The sequence below is a fragment of the Rana temporaria genome, chromosome 3 (assembly GCF_905171775.1).
Source record: "Rana temporaria chromosome 3, aRanTem1.1, whole genome shotgun sequence".
NCBI lineage: Eukaryota > Metazoa > Chordata > Amphibia > Anura > Ranidae > Rana > Rana temporaria.
This window is the reverse complement of record NC_053491.1, coordinates 433,949,745-433,966,474: the sequence shown is the minus strand read 5'-3', so window position 1 is coordinate 433,966,474 and position 16,730 is coordinate 433,949,745. Positions and strand designations below refer to the sequence as shown.

The 16,730-nt window shown below is 43.7% G+C and overlaps 1 protein-coding gene across 4 annotated transcripts in view; it reads right to left on the bottom strand.

Moving 5' to 3' along the window:
* Window positions 1-343: 343 nt before the first annotated feature.
* Window positions 344-16,730, bottom strand: part of LOC120933261 (cytokine receptor common subunit beta-like) — a 139,700-nt gene continuing 123,313 nt past the window's right edge. For all 4 annotated transcript variants that reach the window (XM_040346378.1, XM_040346381.1, XM_040346380.1 and 1 more), the window contains 3 exons: window positions 14,120-14,195; window positions 10,437-10,522; window positions 344-711 (listed from right to left, as the gene is read on the bottom strand). In XM_040346378.1, the coding sequence (XP_040202312.1) occupies window positions 438-711; window positions 10,437-10,522; window positions 14,120-14,195 (436 nt within the window). In that variant the 3' untranslated portion in view covers window positions 344-437. The remainder of the gene's footprint in view (window positions 712-10,436; window positions 10,523-14,119; window positions 14,196-16,730) is intronic.

The window sequence follows — 16,730 nt, the reverse complement described above, 5'->3', positions numbered from 1 at the left end:
TCGTCAATAGAACTTGTCGCCCATGCAGAAGATTAAAAAAATCTACCAACATAGCAACAAGTGATGAAAAGATGATAGTTTTTCCTATTGGCTAAAAAAAAAACGTCTAAGTACAAAAACGTCGGACAACGCTGTATGCAAACGCGCATATTAGCATGAATACGCGCGAAAAAAACGCCTAAAAAAAACGCCGGAAAACGACGCTATTGCCTACGCCTAGGTGTGAATGCAGCCTTAATCATACCTGAACAGTTAAATACACCGTGCCTCTTCAGTCTCCAACGGCTGATCAAATAATGAATTTGTAACCATAACCACTTCTATTTAATTACCATTTTTCAAATTTCTCATTAAATGTTTCCCAAAGTTTATTTACAATTTAGAACATGGAAAATCCATTAACTTTATGATGATAACAGAAATTTGAAAAGCTATTGTCATAAGTTACTTTCAGAGAACAAATATGGTCCATCAAAGGCTGAAAACATGAACTGTGAATCATTTATGTCTTTGCTTTCTTGTTCACTCTCCAAGTCTGTAAAAGGCTTATACCCATCAACAATAGATGCTGTTGGATAGTCTTCTGTAATATGGTCACCAAGGATAAAACATTGACTATCTTCCTGAGGAACCAGTTCGCTATTTAGTTTACTGATGTGCTCTTCATTATTGTAATAATACGGAAACCCTTTTGAAGCTGAAGATGTCCCCCTAATCAAAGAGAAAAAAAAGACAAGCATGCAGGTGGAGGATACTGTATCTCTAACATTGATATTGAATCATGTAACATGTAAAAATTTTAATAATGTCTAAACTGAAACTAAAGCAAAACTGACAATTACAAAGAAAGAATGCACAATGACAGTTTTTGGATGCTTTATTTTGTTCTGTAAACAAATTATCAAGGGTTTCCATTTATCTCTGCCCAACCCTTATCTTAGTTGTTAGAGGGGGAAACCATGAAAAAAGACATATAGCTAGATTCATGTAGGGCGCCGCATCTTTAAGGCGGCGTAGCGTATCGTATTTACGCTACGCCGCCTTAAGTCAGAGAGGCAAGTACTGTATTCACAAAGCACTTGCCTCCTAACTTACGGCGGCGTATCGTAAATGGGGCCGGCGTAAGCGGGCCTAATTCAAATGAGGATGGGGGGGCGTGTTTTATGTTAATGATGGGTGACCCGACGTGATTGACGTTTTTTACGAACGGCGCATGCGCCGTCCGTGTACATATCCCAGTGTGCATTGCTCCAAAGTACGCCGCAAGGACGTATTGATTTCGACGTGAACGTAAATTACGTCCAGCCCCATTCACGGACGACTTACGCAAACAACGTAAAAATGTCAAACTGTCATACTTAAAGGGGAGTTCCACCCACAATTTCACTTTTTAAATATAAATACCCCTGTAATACACAAGCTTAATGTAGTCTAGTAAAGTTAGTCTGTAAACTAAGGTCCGTTTTGTTAGGTTGTTGTTAGAGCATTTAGTTAGTTTATAATCTAGAAATAGGCCGTGGCCATCTTAAGTGTGGGCATCATGAAGCCAGACTGTATGACTTCCTGGATTTCAGCCTTGCAGATCTCGCTCAGTGCTGCACAAGTGATGTAATAGGTTTCAGTCAGGTTTCCATAGCAACGGGAGTGTCAGAGGAAGTTGCCGCCCCTTCTCTATGCAAATAGGCTATTTGCAAGGACTACTGGGATACATGATGCCTATCCCAGAAACCCTTGCGAATAGCCTTGTGACTTAATAGCCTAGGCTAATAAGGAGGAGGAAGTAATGAAGGACTACAAAATAAAGGTATTTACAAGCAACAAAATAAATAAAAATTGTCCATTCTGAACACTATGAGATTAGGGCATGCAGCACAGGCAAACATAAAAAAATGGGTGGAACTCCACTTTAACATTGACTAGGCCAGCTATTTGTTGGAATAACTTTACGCTGGAAAATGCCTTACGTAAACAGCGTATCTTTACTGCGACGGGCGCACGTACGTTCGTGAATCGGCGTATCTAGGCATTTACATATTCTACGCCAAACTCAATGGAAGCGCCACCTATCGGCCAGCGTAAATATTGCACCCTAAGATACGACGGCGCAGTTTGAGCATACACTTAAACTTACAACGGCTTAGATTCAGAGTTATGCCGGCTTATCTACTGATACGCCGGCGTAACCCTACCTGAATCTGGCTAATAGGGTTCATGCTAAAATACATATCGGATACAAATTCTTGAAGTCTCTAATATCCTTGAATACCCATAACCTTGATTTGGTTGTCAAGGGGGACCCCAAGCAAAACAAAAGTAAAAGAAAAATGTTGTGTTTGCTCCACAGTTTTGTGGTTTACAGGCTAAGAGACCTCCATGATACTTAAGAGAGACATTCTCTTCCTTCAACCAACGCATGCGTAGTTTCAAAGCTGGCCAGGTCCGGGCATGCAGTGACGTCATGATGCCACTTGACATCTTTTACGAATTATAGAAATAGGACTGATGGGGGAGCCAAAATCAGGAGTGCCGCCAGGATGGGAAGACTGTCACTGGAGAATAGAAGACGGTCAAACCAGAGGTGTTGCTGAGCCTGAGTACTGTCTGACTGAGCCTGCCCTGCACAGTGCACCTAAGTGAGCATTACGGAGAACATTAGTGACAGCACCTCCAACCACGTCACACAGTGACCTCTGGGGGGGGGGGGGGGCGTCACTGATGTAAGGGGTCTTAATGAATACACTAAGGACACAAAGGTAAGGGCGACACCGATATTAAGGTTCTCTCTAATATCAGTATACTCCCATTACTTAAGTGTATTCACTCTGCGGAAGGTGGTCTGTGGACTGTGGTCACCAGAGTCCACCCACATCAGAGTTCCCAAGACTTTCCCTAAAACAGAGTCCTCAGTTTCTTCACATCAGAGTCTGTAGGATTCCCCCTTACAGTGCAAGGGAGATGTCTTCAGACCCTGATGTAAAGTGGAACTTTGATGTAAAGGGAATGCTGCAGACCCTGATGTAAGTGGTAATTCTGATGTAAAGAGGAACACTGGAACATGATGTAAAGTTGAACCCAAACAGATCATGATGTAGGGGGAAACACTGCAGACTCTGATGTAAGGGGGCTTGGGTGACCAGAGACTACCTTACATCATAGTTCCCCTTTACACCAGAGTCCACAGCATTTCCCCTTACATCATAGTCTGTAGAGTTCCACTTTACATCAGTGTTCCCCTTTACATCAGGGTCTGCAGAGTTCTCCCTTGCACTTTAAGGGGGAATCCTGTAAACTCTGATATAAGGGGGAACTCTGTGGACTCTTGTGTAAGAGAACTTTGTGGAGTCTGATGTAAAGGAAAAATCTGGGGACTCTGATATAAAGGCAAACCAGGGACCAAAGTGGTAACTCAGAGTTCTCCTGTACATCCGAATCCACAGAGTTCTCCTTTACATCAAAGTCAACAATGTTCCCCTTTAAATCAGAGTTGCAGACTCTGATGTAAGGGAGAACCCTGTTGACCCTGATGGACGCTGGACTCTAATGTGAAGGGGAACTCTAGAAACACTTGTGTAAGGATGAAGTCTGTGGATTCTGATGTAAAAGGGAACTCTAATGTGCTGACTTCTGCACTCTATACATCATTTTTTTTATGTTACTTGCTCCTGACCCCTGCACTCCATACATTATGTTGTACATTAGAGTCCTGACCAAATATTTAATTGTCCCAACAGTTGCTAATTTTCCCGCCCGTCCTATAGCAGAATGACGGACGGGCGGTGGTTGCATTTTCTGACTGGATGTCGTATAACGTTCAGCAGGATAAGCCGCGATTGTATGCCTGCGGGGGTGCGCAGCGTGGCGATCTGTGGTGTGGTGTGTCACTCTGACACACCGCAACTCCGTCTAGGTAAAGAGCCTCTGACAGAGGCACAGCTGATTACAGCATGTGACCAGGAAGCGCTGGTAAATGGCTTTCCTCGGTTCACGCTGACAGGAAGAGCTGATCGGTTGTCAGGGGGGGGGGTGGTCTGCGCTGATAATCAGTGCATTGATTATCAGCTCAGCCCCCATCAGAGGTGCCCATCACATCTGCCAATCACTGCCTATTAGCTGCCAGTCAGTGCCCACCAAAGTGCCAGTCAGGGCTCATCAAAGTGCCAATCAGGGCTCTTCACAGATGCCAATCAGTGCTCATCAGTAAAGGCTGTCAGTACCTCATCATCAGTTCTGCCTAACAGATGAGGAAGATGGGCTGAACATGCTGTGGCTGGATAGCACGGGCAACATCACTAAACAGAGACAAAGGTGCCCTGCCTGAGGACGGGCCACATCCACCTTTGACTATGGACATAGACGTTGCTGGCCCCCTTATAGTGGGATGGGAACATCTGCCTCTCTTTGTTGGCCTCTCATTGATAAAGGGGGCTTATTACCTAAATTTTATAGATATGTGTAATTGGATGCACTTTATTTAATGAAAAGTGGTGTTTGATTCACTTTAAATTGAGGACTAATGCTGACAAAAATGTAAAAAAACTACGGCTGATAATTAAAAAAAAGAGGGAGCAGGCAGGCGACAGAAAAAAGATTCACATAAAAAAGTGTATACAGCATTGTAAACAGCATTAGATGGAATTCTGTGTTGAACACTGCTCTACACTAACATACTACACTGACACACTATTCTCACACACTATACTGAGGCCCTGTACACACCATAGAATCCATCCGCAGATAAATCCCAGCAAATGGGTTTCAGCAGATAGATCCTATGGTGTGTACACGCCAGCGGATCTTTTTCCGCGGATATATCTCCCCTGGGATGGATTCCAGCAGATCGGATATTTGCTGACATGCAGAACATATCCATCTGCTGGAGTCCATCCCAACAGATGGATCCGCTGGTCTGTACAGACTCACCGGATCCATCCGTCCGAAGGGATCCCCCGCATGCGTCGTAATGATTCGACGCATGCGTGGAATTCCTTATATGACAGCGTCGCGCACGTCGCCGCGTCATAATTGCGGCGACGGCGCGACACGTCATCGCCAGAGGATTTCGGCGCGGATTTCAATGCGATGGTGAGTACACTCCATCGCAGAGAAATCTGCTGAAATCCTCGAGAGGATTTATCCGCGGAAACGGTCCGCTGGACCGTATACGCGGATAAATCCTCCCGTGTGTATGGGGCCTAACACTAAACTAATACTCTACACTCATTCAAATGTTTTGTAGAGCTGTAGTAAACACTGAACTACACTAACACACTACACTGACACACTATTCTCACACACTATACTAACAATACACTGATGCTGCATACACACGATCATTTTTCAGCATGAAAAAAACGTTGTTTTTCAAAAACGTCATTTAAAATGATCGTGTGTGGGCTTCACATCATTTTTCAGGTTCTGAAAAACGACAAAAAAAAAATCGAACATGCTGCATTTTTTAACGTAGTTTTAAGCGATGTCGTTTTTCGGGTTGTAAAAAATGATCGTGCGTGGGCTAAAACGACGTAAAAAAACCTGCGCATGCTCAGAAGCAAGTTATGAGATAGGAGCGCTCGTTCTGGTAAAACTACCGTTCATAATGGAGTAAGCACATTCATCACGCTGTAACAGACAGAAAAGCGCAAATCATCTTTTACTAACACGGAATCAGCTAAAGCAGCCCAAAGGCGAATGGAACTTCCCCTTTATAGTGCCGTCGTACGTGTTGTGCGTCACCGCGCTTTGCTAGATCATTTTTTAAAAACGATGGTGTGTAGGCAACATCGTTTTAATGATGAAGTTGGGAAAACGTCGTTCTTTCGACATGCTGAAAAACAATGTATTTTTAATGCCGAAAAATGATCGCGTGTACGCGGCATAACACTCTGTACAAGAGTCACAAGTGAATACACTAACTAGCAAAACAAGCCCTGCTCTATCTCCACTCCAACACACTATAAGAGATGACTATGGGAAGTTAGCTTAGTTTTATAGTGTGGGGTGGGACTAAAGCCTCGTACACACGATAGGTTAACCTATGAAGCTGACTGATGGTCCGTCGTGCGTACACACCATCAGTTAAAAAAACGGTCGTGTCAGAACGCGGTGACGTAAAACACAACGACGTGCTGAAAAAAACGAAGTTCAATGCTTCCAAGCATGCGTCGACTTGATTCTGAGCATACGTGGAGTTTTAACCGAGGGTTGTGCGTACTAACGATCGGTTTTGACCTTTTTTGAAATGTTAAAGCAAGTTGACATTTAAATAACCTATGGTTACATCTGTACTGTGTACCTTGATGTTTATCCCATTTACCGTACTGATGTTTGTAATGACGCAGTGGTCCCCATGGACCCCCTTTTTTCCCTGTTTATAAATAAAGAATTAAAAAAAAAAAAAAATAACCTATGGGGCCTACACACGATCGGTTTGGACCGATGAAAACGGTCCTTCAGACTGTTTTCCTCTGGTTAACCTATCGTGTGTACGAGGCCTATGAGTACTGAGCCATGATTGGAGAAAGTAATCGTCATAATCAGGACTCTGACACTGCTAGGCTTCATCCAATTAGGGCCCTAGAATGCACTGTGGAGCACGCAGTGCATTGTGGGGTGCTTGGCAGGTGAACATCCCACGAGCTACCCGCAAATTTGGATGTTCGCCGAAAGGGCAAACATGCGTAGTTCAGGCCGAACTTATGCTAGACTCAAACTGTTTGCCCATCTCTAATGCGCACCTAATGCCTCGTACACACGATCGGTTTTCCTGATGGGAAAACTGCCATGTTTGCATTTGGTCGGGAAAACCGGCCGTGTTTATGCTCCATAGCAGTTTTCCCGACAGGCAAACTACGAGCAAAAAAAATAGAACTTGTTCTCTTTTTTTTCCCGCCGGATTTCTCTGCATTTTTTTGCTCGGCAGTTTTCCTATGGGAAACACTGCGAGGGAGCATACACACGTCTGGTTTTCCCGACCAAAGCTGTCATGGCAGTTTTCATGTCAGGAAAACCGGCCGTGTGTACACGGGGAAAAGCAACCGAGCAGGTTCTCAGTTTTCCCGGGCGGACTTTTTTTTTTTTTTTTCTGGGCAGACTTTTTTTTTTTTTTATGAGAAAGGTGGACTTTTGACCACCAGGAAAAAACGATTGTGTGTACGAGGCATCAGAAGAACTTTAGACTTACTGTGATAAATATCTCATTGTAAAGTGGCTGCTCTTTGTAATCTGTATTACACACAGTGACGGCCACTGATAAAGGGGCGAAAGGGCGCCGCCCCCCAATCCATGAGCCCGGCCCCTAATCTCCATGCAGGGCACTGGACGCATGGATTTCAATTTTTTTTTTTTTTAAAACACATGATTGATATTCGCTAATGTCTTCCTGTTTCTCCTCCAGGTCAATCGGGAATTGGGTTTTGAGACCTGATTGGCGGGGAGTCCTAAGACCCAATTGGCCAGGAGGAGAAGCCAACACGGGGACTCAGGAAAAGATGCAGGGGAAGCCACCAAAGACGTGGCTTGGATAGAGTAAGTGTGGACTGGCAGGCGTCCTGATGGGCGACGGGCGAGCAAAGCGTTTATTCGATCGAGTGACAGGGGGTTGGGAAATTATTTTGAGTTGATACACGAGTGCATTTTTTTCTGGGTATTTTTCTGGGTAATAAATTTGACAGGTGTCTGGTTTGGGCTCTTCTCCCCAGGGGTCATCAGATGTACATTCTGACAATTAAAACATGGTGTCAATACGAATCCTATGCCAAATCCCCTGTACTTTCAGTGACTATTTTGCAGACCTTTATAACCTCCCCTACCACCACACAGAGCTCTCCTAGATCATGAACACAACATTGCTGCCTATGTTGCTGAGCCCTTCTTGCAGAAATGATTGCAGACCTAAGAGTTACTTGCTGCAAGCACAACTATACCTTCGGCAAAAGTCTGGAACTCGATTAGGATCCCTTGAAACACATTCACACTCAATTCTATTTCTCTGAATGTCCCTTCTTAAAGGGGTTGTAAAGGATTTTTTTCCCCCTAAATGGCTTCCTTTACCTTAGTGCAGTCCTCCTTCACTCACCTCATCCTTAGATTTTGCTTTTAAATGTCCTTATTTCTTCTGAGAAATGCTCACTTCCTGTTCTTCTGTCTGTAACTCCACACAGTAATACGAGGCTTTCTCCCTGGTGTGGAGAAAGCATCTTGAGGGGGAGGGGGTGAGCACACATATATGTCGGCAGAATGGCACGGCTGGGCACATCCACGTACAGGTACATCCTGTACTAGTACCCAGCCGTGGGACTCGCGGACCCAATCGCCGCTGGAGTCCCGCAATCAGTCCCCGGAGCTGAAGAATGGGGAGAGCCGTGTGTAAACACGGCTTCCCCGTTCTTCACTGTGGCGGCAGCATCGATCGTGTCATCCCTTTTATAGGGGGACACAATCGATGACATCACACCTACAGCCACACCCCCCTACAGTTGTAAACACACTTCAGGTCACACATAACCCCATCAGCGCCCCCTGTGGTTAACTCCCAAACTGCAATTGTAATTTTCACAATAAACAATGCATTTTAAATACATTTTTTGCTGTGAAAATGACAATGGTCCCAAAAATGTGTCACAATTGTCCGAAAGTGTCCCCCATAATGTCGCAGTCACGAAAAAAATCGCCGATCGCCGCCATTCGTAGTAAAAAAAAAAAAAAAATTATAAAAATGCAATAAAACTATCCCCTATTTTGTAAACGCTATAAATTTTGCGCAAACCAACCGATAAACGCTTATTGCGATTTTTTTTTACCAAAAATAGGTAGAATACTACGTATCGGCCTAAACTGAGGAACACATTTTTTTTATATATATTTTTGGGGGCTATTTATTATAGCAAAAAGTAAAAAATATTGCATTTTTTTCAAAATTGTCGCTCTATTTTTATTTATAGCGCAACAAATAAAATCCGCAGAGGTGATCAAATACCTCCAAAAGAAATCACTATTTGTGGGAAAAAAAGGACGCCAATTTTGTTTGGGAGCCACGTCGCACGACCGTGCAATTGTCAGTTAAAACGACGCAGTGCCGAATCTCAAAAAGGGGCAAGGTCCTTTAGCTGCATTTTGGTCCGGGTCTTAAGTGGTTAAAAGCAAAATGGAAGGATGAGGTAAGTGAAGGAGGACTGCACCAAGGTAAATGAAGCTATTTAGGCAAAACATTTTTTTTCCTTTACAACCCCTTTAAGCCCAGGTATCCATATCTCCCTAATTATCCTAGTTCTTTAACTCTCTGAGAAAGATTATAATCTATGTGCCTATATCTCCCTAATTATCCTAATTATTTATCTCCCTGATAAAGATTATACTCTTTCTGCCACTTCTCAGCCTATCTCTCTGACTGGTGTAGATTTTAAACTGTATTCCAAGATTATCACCAATCATTCACCACCCCTTCTCCCAAACCTTATACAGTAAATCAGGACTTAGTTGGGCTTCTGTTGGAATGCATCATGCTCAGACCTCCAAGACCACTATGTGTCTACTAACTACAAGCATTTGACAGGGTCAGCTGTTTTTTTTTTTTTTTTCATACACAGCCTTAAAATAATCTTGGCCCTTTACTCTCAATCTTCCACAAGAGTTGTAGGAAATTGTTCCCCATCTCCAAAATCCTGTATCCAAAATGGTACACACCAGGGATGACCCTTTTTACCCCTTCTTTGTGTCCTTACAATAGGACACCTACTGTAATTGTAGCCTTAAGAAAATCTAACCAGCAGCAGTAACCAAAGTTGTATCCAACTTTTTCCCATTGGCGAGATTTCCCTTTACTTCCTGCCCCATAGACAAAACAGAAAATGAGAGGAAATTTCCTCCAAAGTGAGGTGAATCCCCGGCTGTCACCAGGGTCACCAGAGTTAGTGACCCAAATGGAAGATATCCCCTCTATTGCTGTTCTAGTTACAACCCAAAATTTGGGGTTTTCTTTCACTTTTGGTAAACAGTAAAAATAATAAATAGAGAGGGTCAATCTAAGCTTAGGTACACACTTGCTGTGGCCTCAGCTCACAGCAGGAGGTCCAGTGTGTCCCTGTACTGCCTTAATTCACATCTGAAACTGAGCCAAAGACACACTGGATCATTTTCCATTGCAGACCGCGGCCGCCCCAGAGCGTTGTGAACTGGCTCCATTGAAAGCCGATCACACTCTCCTGACATGCAAATTGGATGCGGGGAAATCCCGCTTCTAATTCACGAGTGTGAACCCAGTCTAAAGGGGATGCCGACAGTAATAGAAACTTGACAGGTGTGTTTAATCCCCTTCCACTCTATCCTAAACTAAAAAAAAAAAAATCAAGTTTTGCTTTTAGATATACTTAAAAATGCATATAGATAAGGGGAAAACACCAGACTGAGCACTCCCAGCTTGAATATACAGCTATACTTACATCATTATGTTGTTGTAAGGCTCGACGTACAGATGTTCTTCATAAGGCAAACACGATCCATTCTGTTCATGACATGCAATGGGTTTCTAAAATAAAATGAGCCACGTCAAATGTATTTTTCATTTGGACATTTATTAAATCTACTTCATATCTTACAAGAGTCCCAGCCATGCTGATATCTGAAGGATTATAATAAGGCCTGTTGCTCAGAAGTGATTACAAAAAAAAAAAGAATACGGTACTTTCTCTCTTTTTGTATCTAAATCTAATACCAGTTTATGTAGCTGAGAATAATAGCTGTGAATCTACCAAAGTAATCATTGAAAAGGTCAGCTTTTTAGATTTGTATTTATTTATGTACTTAATTATGATTGTTTAATTATTATTTATTTAAGTATTATTTATTTATTATTATTATCATTCATTATTATTATATACAGTTGAAGCAAGCCAGCAACCTAGAATCTTCTTTTTGTCCTTCAGGCAGGCAGAGGTAAGCAAACTAAATTGCTATGAATTTGGTGGATTGGGGTTTGTTAGATGAATATTAAAACTTTAAAGTGGAAGTGAACTTCCTCTGCTAAGGCTTACCTATAGGTAGCGTAAATATCTCCTAAACCTGTGCCGTTTAGGAGATATTTACATTACATACAGCCAGTGACATCACTGGCGCATGCGCTCTGAAGGAACGGCCACGGGTGCCGTTCCTTCCGAGCCCTGTGCCGTGAATGGTGGCTTCCACACGCATGCGCAGGACTGACGTCATCGCGGCTCCGGCCACTCACATCGCTACAGATGAGCTACATGCATATGTTATTACTAACCTAGTCTCAAAATACCAACCTAATTGTTCTCTTTGCTCCTCCCAAGACCTCCTGCTCTCTAACTCCCTTGCCACCTCATCCCATGCTCGCCTTCAGGACTTCTCCAGAGCCTCTCCCATCCTCTTGAATGCTCTACCCCAAGTCCATTTGCCTGACATGCAAGCTCATTTGGAGGGTGCTTTACTTTGTGCATTTATTTAATTTCATTGAAATGAAAACTACTAAAAGAGGAATAAAGCTTAGACTTCTATGCTGATTAAACCACTTACCGCCGGCCAAATAGCAGAATGACAGCCGGAAAGTCTGGTGTGTCAGGCGGTAGTCTGGTGTGTCAGTCTATAGCAAGGATATGCAATTAGCGGACCTCCAGCTGTTGCCAAACTACAAGTCCCATGAGGCATAGCGAGACTCTGACAGCATCAAGCATGACACCTAGAGGCAGAGGCATGATGGGACTTGTAGTTTGGCAACATCTGGAGGTCCGCTAATTGCTTATCCCTGGTCTATAGTGTGGTGTGTCAGTCTAGGTAAGGAGCCTATGACGTAGGCTCTTTACCATGTAATCAGCTGTGTCCAATCAGCTTTTCCTCTGCTCGCACTGACAGGCATGAGTAGAGGAGAGCCCATCGGCTGTTTTTTCAGATGGGGTGGGGGGAATTGCGCTAATAATCAGCGCATTTATCAGTGCAGACCCATTGAGGATGCCCACTGCAGACCACCAAGTATGTCCACTAGAGCCCACCAGGGCTGCCAATCAGTGCCCATTAGGGATGGCACTCTGGGCCCATCAGTAATTCCTGAAAGTGCCTCCTGATCAGTGTTGCCTATCAGTGCCATCTATCAGTGCCACCCATCAGTGTGCATCAGTGCCGCCTATAAGTGCCCATCAGTGTCACCTATCAGTGCCACCTATGAGTACCTATCAGTGCCAACTATGAGTGCCCATCAGTGCTACCTATGAGTGCCCATCAGTGCCACCTATCAGTGCCCAACAGTGCTGCATATCTTATAAAAAATGTGTTTGGATACAGTGTTGCATGACCGTGCAATTGTCATTCAAAGTGCGACAGCTAAAAATTGGACTGGGCAGAAAGAAGATGAAAGTGCCCTGTATTGAAGTTGTTAAATAGCTTTAAAACATTTAGCATCACTGACTAGGTGAAATGTAAAACTTAAAGTGATACTGAAGTCAATTTTTTTCAAAGTACAGTAACACACATGTTATACTTACCTGCTCTGTGGTTTTGCACAGAGCATCCCAGAACCTCCTTTTCTCGGGCCCCTCTTTGGTACTTCTGGCCCCTCCCTCCTGTTGAGTGCCCCCATAGAAAGCAGCTTGCTATGGGGGCACCCAACCCTAGAAGCAGCTCCCTATGTCCATTCAAACATGAAATTGCAGCCTGGCCCTGCCCCTTTATCTCCTCATTGGCTCACTAAATTGGCTGACAGCAGCAGGAGCCAATGGCACAGCGCTTCTGTCTCAGCCAATGAGTAGGGGAGTCCCAGACAGTCTCTCTTGCAACATTGTTTGATCTAGATGGACCTCAGGTAAGTATTAGGGGGCTACTACACACAAAAGTTTTTTTATCTTAAAGGATAGAATGTATTAAATGAGAAGTACAGCCAAAACTTGTTTGGCAGTATTTCACCTGTGGATCACAGGAGTGCAGTTTGTTTTGCACTCTTGTGACCCCTTTTCAGCAGATAGCGGGCTGAAGTCTGCTCTCTGCTGATGTCACAGAAGTCAGTCCAGGTTCTGCGTCATCACAACCACAGAGTTGGGATCTGCCAGATCCCTGGACTAACACCCAGCTAAGCCTCTCAGCCAGCCGCTGAGAGGCTGAGCCGGCTGCCCCCTCCACAGCCCAGCACTCCAGTGAGCGAGGAGGGGGCAGAGCAGACAGCAGTGACTGACAGTCTACAGCTCTCTGCTCACGGAGCTGTGAGAACCAAGTGATCGTCTGTGTTCAATCGCTCGGTTCTCAGTGTAGAGGTGCCAGGGGACAGATGCAGCATCGGACCCATGCTGCATCCACCTAGGCAAGTATGAGTCCTAAAAAACAAAAACAAAAAAAAAAAACATCTCTTTTAAGATAAAAAAATCTTCTACCTTTACAGCCACTTTAAGCTGACCATAGATGGATCAACTAATAATTAACTTTTGTTGAACAGACTGTTGGAAAACATTTGTTCAGAGGCTACAGATAATTGGCTGCAGCACTGATCATTGTAATCTGACAGAGGGGCCCCTGCTGCAACAGAAATGATTCCTCTATCCACCTCGCTTGTGTGGATCAAGGAATCTATTCTTTTTTTTTAACATCTATTTTGACCACTACTTACAGTGGCACCTAATACACAGGCTACCATTCATACTCTGTGCATATTCTCAAAAGCAATTGAACTTAGCAGGAATCCAGAGAATGACTGAACTTAAAGGGGTTGTAAGGGTTCATTTTTAAAAAAAATAACAAACATACCATACTTACCTCCACTGTGCAGTTTGTTTTGCACAGAGTGGCCCCGATCCTGGTCTTCTGGGGTCCCTCAGTGGCTGTCTCGGCTCCTCCCCGTAAGAGCTAACCCCCTTCTGGGAAGAGCTCTCCCAAGGGGTTAGCTTGCAGGCACGCTCCCGTGTGATACACTGGCGGCTATAGCGGGGGGCCCGAGAGTGCAAGGTGTTTTTTCACCTTAATGCATAGGATGCATTAAGGTGAAAAAACACAAAGCTTTACAACCCCTTTAATCTAGAGATTGAGTGGTTTTCCTGAGACCTTGATTGACCTCAATTAATGATTACCCTACAAATTCATTAACAACAAATGATGTGCTTATACTATCACCAATTACAATACTTGCCTTAGTCTCCTGTAAACCTTTAATGATGGCACTCTTGTTTGGATTTGGAATACTTTCATCCCACAGCCTTGTATACCTGTAATACAAATGAACAAAGAAAAAATATATATTATTTACAGCAGTTTTCCATCAGCCAATTAGAAAACATTCTGTAGCTGACACCCCCACATCAACCATTTTCTGCCCAACCCAGATAGCAAGGATAACTTGCCAAATATTTGTGGCAGTGTTGAATTATAAGTCTGTTACCTCGATGCACATTTTAACTGGCAAGTTGTCAGAGCACTTGATGCACAACATAGTTAGTCAGGTGGAAAAAAGATACAAGTCCATCTAGTTCAACCATTAAAAAAAAAAAAACAAGCCTACAATCCCATATACACAATCCTATACCAACAGTTGAACCAGAGGAAGGACAAAAAAAAACCCAGCAAAGCATTATCCAATTTTCTACATCAGGGGAAAAATTTCCTTCCTGATCCCCCGAGAGAATATTCCCTGAATCAACTTTACCTATATCCAGTTATATTATATACGTCTAGGAAAGAATCCAGGCCTTTTTTAAAGCAATCTACTGAGCTGGCCAGAACCACCTCTAGGCAGAGTATATGCCACATTTTCGTATTTGGAGATTAAATCTATTTTCCTCTAGACGTAGAGAGTGCCCCCTTGTCCTCTGTGATGACCTAAAAGTGAATAACTCAACACCAAGTTCACTATATAGACCCCTTATGTATTTGTACATGTTGATCATATGCCCCCTTAATCTCCTCTTCTCAAGACAGAATAAATTCAGTTCCTCTAATCTTTCCTCATAGCTGAGCTCCTCCATGCCTCTTAGGCATGCCACAAGTGGAAACTTTTCCAATTTGAAGCAAATGTGCGTGGCAAGTCTCTAGCAAGAGCAAAGTTGCAGTGGTGAGTCTACAGCAAGTCACAGTGACCCCTGTGGTGGGATGATTATTGCGCAACATAACTGAACCCGAACTTGCAGCAGACTTGCAGAATGTTTGCAAAGAAATTTGATCTGAAGTCATGCAATGCGGACTTGTGCAACAAACTTGTGAAGCCTGGCAAGTCTAGCAATAGCTTGGAAAATAATTTTCAAACTTGCAGCACAATAGCTTGCTATCTGGGAAAGTATACAGATGCCTAGATTCCCAGACCAAATTTAGCAACATCAGTATCTGTCTGTTAACTCAACAATAACTCTGTTACTAGTTTGAGGCTAAGCTTTTGCAGCATGTTCACCCATAATGTCATTCCTCTTCTTGTACAACTCCAACCTGTGTCTTGTGCACCAACAAACATGCTTTTAAAAGAAAATCCCATTTAGCAGTGCCAGCCTGTATTTAGTAACAACCATGAACATGCTAGATGTACTGCCTATAGGCAGGGGCGTTGCTACGTCTACAAAAGATCTGGGACTAGAGCCCATAGCAGCGAATTAAAGAAAGTCATACGCTTGGATGGGCATATACATGTATATAATATACATGTGTGTATGTGTATATATACACCCCCCCCCCCCACACTGTGCCCTTTGTCCCCTGCAACCCACAAACGCACACTGTGTAGGTAGAAATCTCTTACCTTACACAGGTGTACACCAATAAGAGCAGCAGAGATCGACATCACAGGGCTGGAACTACTGAAGTTAACTTTTCACATTAACAGGCTGGTGATTGCTTGCTAGGATCGCCCGGCAACCAATCACCTGCTATTTAATGTAAAAAGTTAACTCCTGCAGTTCCCGTCCCCATCTAGCCCTGTGATACTGGCCGCTTGCTGCTGTCCAATGAAGAGGACAGTGGCGAAAATGTCCGCAGGCTGGGTGCCCGCATTCAACTGTGGCAGGCTGCAGGTTGCAGAACCCTGCTCTAGAGACTCTGGGCTATAGGCCCCAGATTTGGGGCTATGGTCCCAGTAGCCACCCCCTAATGACGCCACTGCCTATAGGTTTCAATCAACCAGGCAGTAGCAAAATTCTCTATTCCCAACTCCTTTAAAGTGAAAGTAAACTCCCATGCATGAATTTTACCTAATAGATAAGCCTATAATAGGGCTTAACTATTGGTACTGTAAATATCTCCTAAATGTGCACCATTTAGGAAACATTTACTGTAGATGCTGTCGGAGACATCACCGGAGCATGCACCCTAAAGGAACATACCGTGCTGTTCCTTTAGAGTCTTGTGCTGTAAACAGCGGCTTCTGCGTGCATGCGCAGGAGTGATGTCATTGCGGCTACAGCCACTCCGCAAACCCAGGAGGAAGACCGGATGAAGATGGAAGCACCTTCAGCGGTGACAGCACCCCTCTAGAGGGCTTCGTTCTAAGGTAAGTTTCATACAATGTGTTAAAATGCGATGCATACTAGCACATTATGACATTGCCTTGCAGGTTTAACCACTTAAGCCCCGGACCATTTGTCTGGTTAAAGACTGGGCCACTTTTTGCGATTCCGCACTGCGTCGCTTTAACTGACAATTGCACGGTTGTGCAACATGGCTATCAAACAAAATTTACGTCCTTTTTTCCCCACAAATAGAGCTTTATTTTTGTGGCATTTGATCACCTCTGCGGTTTTAATTTTTTGCGCTATAAACAA